Source organism: Phallusia mammillata, chromosome 4, assembly GCF_965637545.1.
Source record: "Phallusia mammillata chromosome 4, kaPhaMamm4.hap1.1, whole genome shotgun sequence".
NCBI classification, from domain to species: Eukaryota; Metazoa; Chordata; class Ascidiacea; order Phlebobranchia; family Ascidiidae; genus Phallusia; species Phallusia mammillata.
In genome coordinates, this window is record NC_137255.1 from 24,762,908 (window position 1) to 24,773,551 (window position 10,644).

Consider the following 10,644-nt stretch of genomic DNA (forward strand, 5'->3'; position numbering starts at 1 on the left):
TTGGGATTGAAAACAAACCCGTACGTCGAACGGCTTCATACACCCAAGCAGTAAAAAGGCATTTTGGTCTACGTGACACGGCGACAGCTAGACGGCCCCATGGTTCTGCACCGGACCATGAACAGGCGGGACAGCAGGGGGAAAATGTACCAGAAAACCAAAAACTGCGGTCGGTACAACCACACTACATGTTGTAGTTTTATTAAAATGCGAATTGCGACCTTAGAAATACAAGGCAACCAACAAAATCCAACACACTAAGTTTAAAAATAAGTTTAAATTAACGTTCAAAACGAAATTGTAACGCAGTTGTGTTGTACCTACTTTTAAGAAGTATCAAAAATCTTCTACTCATTAAGGATAAATAGAAGTCGCATTTCTGGTTCTGTTCTATTTCGTTGTAAAATACTGTTATGATGTCCTAAGTGCGCTCTGGCTTCACCAAGCGGTAAAACTTGTATGTAAATAAGGTCACAACGCGTGATAGTCGATGTCGAGTCGTTCCACATCACGAAGTACAGGGATGTGGTGAAAACGCACTTAAGCGTGTCCAACAGCCTTGTTGAGTCAAATTGTTGCTTTTTATTGGCAACAAGCTAAATATTTCGCTCATTCTCTTTTCTCTGCAAAAACATATGTAATAATAACAGATTTTTCTAGATTATGATGGTCCAGAACTTTACCTTTACCTAAGCTGACTCTTTTTGGTGAGTTTTATTTGATTCAGGCGAAAAGGAAAAAGAGTTAATGCAATGCGGAATGGCCAAGCGGGGATAACGCAATTCTATCTGACAAACGTTTGCCATTAACGCTTGAAAACAGTTTTACTGGCCCAAAAAACCTGTCACAAACTCCCAAAAACTAATTTCTAACCTTGAAACTTTCTTTCCAAACCTATCTAACCGTTACTTTATTACCTGTTCTCTTTGTGTGGATCTACATCACGTTTTTGCATGGGGCAAGAAACTTCAATATGTAAAACTGATTCCCAACTGTACTTCCTGGTATATAAACTATAGACTCAACGTGTGCCGAATATGACGAATTGAATCTGCTACTGATTCCAAAGGCCTTGAAGTATGTTAAACGTTGTTTATCAAGTAGTTTTAACACAATGTTTTTGTCTTAGTATTTAGTATTGTCTTAGTGCAGCTAGTAGGTGCAGGAATGAGAAACAAATACACAAGTTGTACGTAGACTTAGATTTTCCAGAATGGTGTTTACGGAGCAACAGAAAAGCACAGCCCTATTCTGATGTGAACAATAAACTTTATTGTTGCCTGTTAAAGCGCGAATCACCACTAGTTTAACGTTTATGTACTGTACATTTACTTCATGCACTATTTTTTTAACGTCCAAAAGCCTTTGTCACCGCGATTCGGTTACTGACATGTGGCGCCTGTTGTAGACTGTACCTGTTTAGCTACTCCGCTGCGACACCGCGTGTGTACAGGACTATAGATTTGGCCTACTTAAATTTTTCCAGCTTATACTACAGTAATAACGTTTCATAGCAAGTTTATGGGAATAAAACACCGAATAAACTCGAACGCAACCAATATTTTTACGCCTTACGATTTTGCAAATTGATGTCATGCGTTAAAACAGAACAATTGTTTTAAAGAAGAATGATAAAATGTTCAAAAAATGAGCTGTTTATTTAAAACTGTTTTATTCCGTAAAAATGATTAATGGATATAAAAAGATTGCGGGATTAGAAACGCGAATGAGTTTTAAACCATTTTTACTGAATTTCAACAAACAAATTACACAAATAAAGATTGTTTGTTCGCATTTTCTTACAAATTTGTGATTAATACAGTAAAATATTTTCTGAAATGAAAAATATTTGCAATTTTAAATTCGAACGCAACCACCTGTATTATGCGTCTAATCTTGCTGCGATTTCGCGAGGTTTTCACTTCGCTTTGAATGGTCTGCGTTCCATGTGGTAAGTCTTGTCGGATATACTTGTTTGCTTAAATTTTTAATACAATCGATGCCAGATCCAGAATGCCATAAAAAATTACAAATAATGGTTGCAGTAATATATAAGTTAGTTATCTTTTTTAATGTTGTGATGTCGTTCAGAAGTTTTTTTTCAACTTGCAGAAGGGAAAGTGATGCTTGTTAAAGTAGCGTTGAAAGGTGATTTCAATGCATCAGTTATTAAAAAGAGTCATTCGCTTGGGTCATTTTATGCATGAAAATGTGCAATGCCTTTCGCAATTCAACAGTAATAAACGACACAGATGGCAAAATTGTTTGTATTGTGTCTGTAGCTGCAGGAAAAAAAACGTGAAGAGAAAATTTTAGGGTTTGGACAATCTTAAACATCAGAAAAAACGTAACATGTGTTTAAACACAAAAACAAGCAAACCAAGAAAAGAAACCCAATGACGAAACCTCGACTAAGACAATTTAAATAACAGCAGAAAACGAATGTAAAGCTTTTGTTATAGGGGTTAGGGGCTTTTAAAAGAGATGAAAACAGTGTTGTCAATGGGTGTCGCTGTAGAGCGGAGTATAATATTCAAAGCCACTATATTTTTTTCATTTACGTTATCATTACTTAAGGCAGTTTGTGTGCGCTAACTTTATTTAATTTAGAGGGTTATCGGGAAAACCAATAGGGTTTAATGCATTTCTCGAAAGCCTTACCTACTGGCCGCGAAAGCTTTGTCTTATTTTGGGCACACATCTTGCGTCACAAGTTCACAAAAGAGCGCAAAGAGTATGACAATTAACAAGTGAAAGACACAGAATTAAAACGGGATATAACAATTCACATAGATTTAGAATAACGATTTTACTGTTTTATTTAGTTGTTTATACTGTTGGAATCTGGAATCTCGAAACAAAGGCCCACGACACACAAAATCAAACCAAAACAATAAACCTACAATCAAAATGACAGAAACACAAGAAAAATAACCGGGCTATACGAATGTACACACAGGGTCGAAAGCGGAATCTCTACAAATTTTACTCAAGTCAACACGCGTTTAACAAAATAACCAGGGTTTATTCTGTTGCTTGTCCTCCAACAGAACAAAGCAACACAAAATGATACACACACTTCGTCTTTACATTTTCCATGAACAGTTTTGCATTACATATCGACACATAAACAATAACGTTGTTACCAACAATCTTGCTACCCACACCGTGGGTGTAGAAAGGGTCGAAATCTATGTTGGCAGTTATATCATCCACACCCCTGGTTCCATTGTTGTCAATTTAGTGTTTTACGATAGTTTTTATTCGGTTTTTAGTTTATATTTTTTCCACAGATCCGTAGGAATGCTCGTGTTGGAGGTGAAAGAAAACTGAAACAAGAAAAACCATCCTAATCCAATGCGAGTAAACATTATTTTTCTATGGTTTTACACGGTGAACGGTAAAATTTATCATAAATTATTGCAAAATTTAGCTGACAACTACCAGACACAGTCATTCAAGAGGCAAGTAGGAAAATACATACTTTTCACTTAAAAAGTCTTAGAACATGGCCCAAATTTGGGAATAATGACATAATGGAGAAAAAAGGCTCTTTATTACCAAATCTGTTTACCAATCTGAATATTACCTTGATCCTACGCTTGGTGAACAGAACCAGTGAGCGTTGCCACCATAAATGGAGCAGTAAATTGGCTCAAGTTTCCCATCTTATTTGAGGTTTTGGACAGAGCTTCAGGATCATTGTCAGTCACATTGATTGTACTGTGATTATTGGTACTAACTTGTGATAAGTCATGCGAAACTTGAAATATAAAACAAGGTTGATATTATTTAAGATGAATTGTATTGTTTATTTTGCAGTTACTTTGGTTTGCCTTGGGGCGCAATGAAGCCTCTCTGTTCCAACATTTTCTCATGAGGTCAGTTAAGATATAAAAAATATCCTTCTCATTCCTAGCAAGTGTTGTTTCAACATCATTGACATGCGCCTCATCTGGTCTTATCCCAGAGATAATACGCGACATCAGAACCTCAGCTGGACGATCGCTCTCGTGGAAAATCGGTATCAATGTCACGATTTCATACAAGACCATTCCGAAGCTGAAACAATAACACAATTAGAAATTTATTTGGACAACAACGTTCGTAATCATAGCTAACCTATATATGTCCGATGCTGAATCCATTGGGCGTCCGTTGTAATATTCGGGGGAAACGTACAACACTGTATATTGTCTTGTGGTAGTCAAATCCAATGTTGTGGTTTTCATGCCTGAAGCTCTCAAAACGTTATTTGCTCCGAAATCGGAAAGTTTTATCCAAAGGTTGTTTGTAAGTAAAACATTATCGGGTTTTACATCACCATGACAAAATATTTGGCCTGATTTGTAGTTGTGCAGGTAAGTAAGAGCCGAGATGAGTTGTCGAGCGAATCGAAGTCGCAACTTCCATCTTAGATTTTTGTGCCTGTGTTCTTTCAAAAACCCTGAAAGCGTACCACCCCCGACATACTCGAGTATAATGGCAACCTCGTTGTTCCAGCATGTAAAACCATGAATCTTTATGATGTGCTGATGTTCAAATCGTACTAAAGCCCCCGCCTCACGCCGAACTCTGAAAAAGTTGGTTTGCCTCATTAGAAAGTTAGGCAAACAAACTTACTTCACAGTGGTAATTTGCTATCACTGTGGCTTCACAATGGCTTGCTAAATATACGCTACGCCTTTTTATACCCCTACCCATTTCTGCGCTTGTCCACTTTATGTCTGTCACCAGTGAGGGAAATGCACTTTGCAACGACTGTTCCCAAAGATTCGTGGTAGCAACGACGAATCGCCCCAAATCCTCCGCAAGCAATGTAGTCTGTTTTGTCCGTACTTGTTAAAAGCGATTTTGGATTAAACTCTTGTAACTTGGAGGAAAACGTAACCTGAAAATATCATTGTTTTAAGGACGGACATTCTTAACATGCAGAATAAAGTTGTTTTATTACTCTTTTTAACTACGGGTAAGAACAACATTCAATTTTGTATAAATATTGTATCTGAAACCTGACAACAACTAATTCATTATTTTATTTCTCGTCGTTTTTAGATTTTGTGTATTTATAAAGCTGTTAAAGATATACATTTATACCTCATTCGAAGTCGTGTGTCTCTCGAGGGCTTCTCTTCCCCGGTCATCGCCTTGTTCACATGAGGCGTGAAACTGTTTTGGTACCGTTGTTGAAGCCCACTGTTTCCTTGCCGTTGTTTTTACAGTCATAGCAGCCGCATTCCTGTAAACTAAAAATCAAAATGAAGATTGTCCAGTTATATAGTTTATCTCAACAGGCAAACAAACTTACAGGTGTCCTCACATTTTTCATTTCCAGTTGCTTGCCTTGTTTGCTGACGTTCACTTGCTAAAACCTGAGCTGCTGTCGATGGCCTTGTCGACGTTCCGGGTTGTGCGGTGAGACCAAGGATTTGTGATTCCGTATACTGCGCCAGCTGTGGTTGTTGTAAAACAAACGTGTTGTGGTGATGGTGAATTTCTACCGGTGCGTTGTACACTGGCCCAGTTGTGTGTGCGAATTTTTCTCCGAAATGTGGCTTTTGTGCTTCATCCTACAAAACAACCAACTTTCACAATCGACTAAAACTTTAAATAATTTTCTGCAACATTATGAGCAGCGTTTTCTTTTTGGTCCAACCTACCTCATGTGCACTCTTTCTGGATGTTGTTGGTAGACTGCGTTGGGGTTGACTTTGATCCGATTTTTTGGCCACACCAGGCTGAGGTTTACTATCGACTGCACCTTTGCAACGAATGGTGTTGACAAATCACAAATAAAAGCTAGTTTTGCATAATACCTGATTCGTTGGCGCGACTGGTTTGGGGGACATCCGAGTTTTGAGATGATTCCTCTGGTGGAAGTCCCACTGCCATAGTTACAAATTGAATGCAAACATTTTATATTTCTGCAAAACAACAGAATCGTAAAACAAGAAAAACACTATGCTTGCAAATGATAGCAAGACGTTTTTATAGTAACTGGGTACAAAACAAACTATTCTGGTTTAAATCGGGTAAAACGCACGACACCAGGTATAGGTTCACTACTGAATAAACCGTTGCCCACTCCTTTACTGTTTTTATTGATACGGTCTGGTTGAACTTATTCTCCGAACAAAATGCACGAGTGGCCTAAACACGAGTTTGTTGTATTTACGTATAAAATCTTTTTAGCTTAAACACGAAACATCGCAACGTCATGTAAGTCTCATGAAAGACGAAATACCAAGTAAAGGCGTAAAACGCGTTGACATCCTGGTATATATCGATTAGTGTGCATAGTACGCCCTTTTCAGTCTATTTCGTAAATGTTTACACTACTTGCAAAATGTTTTTAATTGCGCAGCAGGAAATCTCCTGTATGCGCGTTTTGAAAAAATCTATAAAAAAATATAAAACAGACTGAATTTTTTACTGATTCGTTTCCGGTTTGGTGGGTGTTCGAGTCTCGAGGTGAGTGTTGTGGAATTGCCTTAGTTACAAACTGTATGTAAACATTTTTTATTTCTAAAAAAAGCCTCCTGGTTACACACAGTCTTCGAAAACAAATTAACCCATACCCCGAACTCAACTTAATTATATTGACGTACTAAATGTTACACAATAAAATTTTGTATTGGCTCGAAAAATAGAAATACCTTTTGAAAGGGCAACTAAATGCACATCCCATACGTGTGGTTGTTCAAACATTTTACCTGGCTATTTATAGCAACAATCGTTTTTAGGGAGACTGAAAACTTTGACAATCGCTTTCTTAGAAAAAAGTGAAGCTTGACTAAAAAACTCTAACTAAACCGAGTCGTCTCGTTTTGAGTAAAATGTGGATAAATTCCTGCATGCTCGTGCTAAATCTTTCAGAGTTATTAAATAAACAAATAAATAATAGGAAAACTGGTCAATTTGATTTTATTTAGAAGCTTTTAGAAGTAACAATAACATATTGTTAATTTTGTGCAACACTTGTTCATCACGACACTTCAGTAGGCGACTGGTGGTGTGGAAAGGCATCAAGTCAATAAATAAGTTCTAACAATAGGCGCACACGCATCGTTGCCTCAAACACAATAAACTCGGCGTAGCTTCAATAAGAGCAAATAAACCCCTGATGACAATAGGCTAATAATTTTGTAACTTATTGACATGGCTGTGCACTTTGCCAGGGGTGTATTTACTTTTGAATTAACAAGTCAATAAAACTACACATACGTCATTGTGTTCCTGCTAACGGAGTGTGTGTGCCTATTGTGAGGCTTATTTATTGAATTAAATGCCTCTGTACATCATCAGTACCTTTCGCTACAGTGTAGCAAATTCCTGTAAAACTATCAGTGCGATCATTTAGTTGTGAAACCGACTGTTTCACTTTACGTTAGTGGTTTATGTTGATGTATGTTGACTTACAAAAGCCTAATTTTCTGCCTGTTGTGGTAAAAAAAAGTTTACGAACAGAACCGTTATTGATAACAATATGAAAGATAACAACGTCCGACGATCCTGTGAACCCTGGTTATTCTAGTAAGATTGAAGAAAATCAGTTAGTAGAAATGCCGAATGACGTGGATTTACCAGAACAGCAAACTACAGCTGGGGATAATGGTAAGTGCATTTTGTGTGTTATAACGTGTTTTAGCTTACGATTTGGTTAAAAAACTTAAAGTAATTTAGAGTTCGTCTGTTAAAATGCGAAGTATTGAACCTGGCACCAACTTGTTTCAGAAACATTGCTATGATTGTTTTGGTAAGTACGCAAGTGCACGCGAGTTAACGACGTACAACAGTTAAAAACTATCTAGTAGGGTAACGACATTGCAATTTGCCTCTTAACAGTCAGTAACGCGACACTTTTATGCACGCAGCAAACAACGGTGAATGTACTCAATACAAGTATGGTGCAGTTGGCAGAGTAACAGTTCATGTAGGCCAGTGGTTCTCAACTGGTGGTCCATAATGACTTTTTGTGTGGTCCACAGGATGTCTATTAACTTTGTTTGTAAACTAGAGATGATTGCATATTACATTTTGAAAGCGCATCAAAATGTTAGCTGTTAATAATTATTAAATGTTAGCTGTAAAAACAGTACAATTATAATTGTATCTCACTTCTTGAAATTGGTTTTAAAGAACTATGTTTTAAGCTTGGTTGTTTCGTATGCATACTTCAATCTTTGTCCATAAAGAAATGGTCCACGGTATTATTTTTGCTGGGCCGGTGGTCCATGGCCCGAAACGAGTTGAGAACCAATGATCTAGGCCTATAAAAGGCTTTTGTCGCTCCAATTTGGCAACGTTTGAGCGCCTTTTGTGTTCGTGGTTTACTGCTGTTCGGTATTATTTACAATTTAAAGTAGAATTGTTAATATGTCCTTAATACCTGTTTATTTAAACACGTGGGTTTTCAAACTGGCACCACTAGGCTTACGGAGGAAAAAATGTAATTCTAGGGAGAAAACTTGTTGTAGAGGGGGAGATTGTGGAGGAAAAGCTATAGCCTTATAGATATAAGGCGACCAATGGTTGGTATTTAACACAGCGATTCTCAAACTGTGGTCCATGGTAGTAGTAGGGAGATGGTGAAAAGAATCTCCAGTTCCGTGCAAGACATCCGGTTACCTTGACCTTGAAGACGTCTTAAGACTTCCGTAGGAAGTCTTGGCTACACGTCTTGGTTTCCGACTTCCCCATCTTGAAGACGTCTTGAAGATCCGGACTTCCCCGAATTTACCTTTGTGAAAGTTTCCGGTGACGTTGTAGGTGTTTCGTGGAATTTCAAAGGATGAGTAAGACTTGCGCAAGACCTGTTATTACCTGGAATTTCAAAGGAAGTAAGACTTGCTCAAGTTTTTAAAGTACTGGAATTTCAAAGGAATTGCACAAGTTTTTGACGTAGTCAAATATATGTATTTGTTTGTTTGTTTGTTTGTTGCAAGAAAGTGGGTCATGACTTTCATAAAAACAACCGAGTTAGTAAACCGCCAATAGTTGCGTCATAGACTTTTTACTCTGCGTTTCTAGTGTCAGCTGTCGTGTTTCACCGGATGAGCGAGCGCGCTGGCGCTCGTTAGATTATAATACAGGTATTGTTCGTTTTACGTGGAATTCCAAAGGAAGTGTTGTTTAAGACTTGCGCGCAGGTCCCTTTGTGATCAGCACACCGCCCCGAGAAAACTTATCATAACATATGGAGTTTCTATGGCTGAGTTAAAAACGCGTCGTCTACCAGCTGTGGTAAATCGCACGGATGAGCGAACGCGCGTCGCGCTCGATTGCGTATCGGATGAGCGGCGCGTCTCGTGCGCGTCGCGGGCTCGCGCGCGGCGTTTCGAATGCGTAATCCCGGCAGAGATTGTTTTTTTCGTTTCGATCTTTTTTATTTCTCTCACACACACACACACACACACACACACACACACACACACACACACACACACACACACACACACACACACACACACACACACACACATAGGTAAGCACAATTAAAGCAGTTTTTGAAATAGTTGTTGCACGAAGCGATCGTTTGCCCGGTAATTACTTGAAAAACAGTCTACAAATGCGTCAAGCGATATTTCACGCGCCATGGCCATAAGAAACAGGATCACGTAATGGCCGCACACCGTTGAATGAAAGCCTTGCAGTCTGACAGTGTTATAACACCAACGGTCGACGGCGTTCTCGGCCATGAATAAGTAAAAATCAGGATAGAGCATCAAGCCATAGCTGTCGAAATAGATACCCTCTCCATCTTGATTGAAATAAGCAGCTACCCAATGTTCACCTTCTTCGTTTGAGTTGTCTGTGTTAAAAACGAAACCGCAAGGAACTGACTCGGTAATAATGTCTTCTAGTTGATCTTTGGCAAAAGCGCCTCGAAAAATTCTTCTGGCTTGAGCATCACCGTTCAGTATTGTCGATATCGTAACAGTGTCCATTGTTAAGCGGCGTAGTCAAACAGAACGTTGCGATCACGGTCAATTTCCAGAACGTTGTCGAACTCGGTGTAAATAATTTTACCGAATATCTACCGATAAGTACCATCGGTCAAACGTCGCCAATCGAATTCCACATTGCAGCGGCCAGTGACGAATATATCGACTTGTTCCATACCTACTTTCAAATAAGGTTAAAGGTAACCAAAGCCGATGGAAGCGATTTGGATGCCGGCGCTGAGATATCTACGATTAATTCTTTCGCAAACAGCATATTTTCTCAATTGGATCTTTCGGTCAACAATAAGTTAGTGACGAATTCGGCTAACACGTACGCTTATCGGTCCTACATCGAAACCTTGCTTTCTTTCGGACCGGCTGCCAAACAGTCCCATTTGACAAGCGGCCTCTATTTTAAAGATACGGCAGGCCATTTCGATACGATAGGAAATGCTAACGGGGGCTTTTCGAAACGAAAGTGGTATATTGCCGGCAGCAAAACGGTTGATCTATTTGACAAACCGCATCTGGACTTGTGTAACCAGGAGAAATATTTATTGAACGGCGTAGGTCTCAAATTTCGTTTCATACGCAATTCAAACGAATTTTCTTTAATGTGTGTCGACACTGCAACATTTAAAATCGTTATACTCGATATGAGTCTGTTTATTCGAAAATTAAAAATCAATCCAACAGTACA

At 38.6% G+C, this 10,644-nt stretch overlaps 1 protein-coding gene across 1 annotated transcript; it reads right to left on the reverse strand.

The window, feature by feature from the left end:
* Positions 1-2,439: 2,439 nt before the first annotated feature.
* On the reverse strand, positions 2,440-4,058 carry LOC145224556 (uncharacterized). The gene is made up of 3 exons (XM_080091089.1): positions 3,827-4,058; positions 3,590-3,763; positions 2,440-3,329 (listed from the first exon to the last, which is right to left on the reverse strand). The coding sequence occupies exons 1-2, from the start codon at positions 4,053-4,055 to the stop codon at positions 3,597-3,599; spliced, it is 396 nt and encodes a 131-aa protein (XP_079947215.1). The 5' UTR covers positions 4,056-4,058; the 3' UTR covers positions 2,440-3,329; positions 3,590-3,596.
* Positions 4,059-10,644: the final 6,586 nt, after the last annotated feature.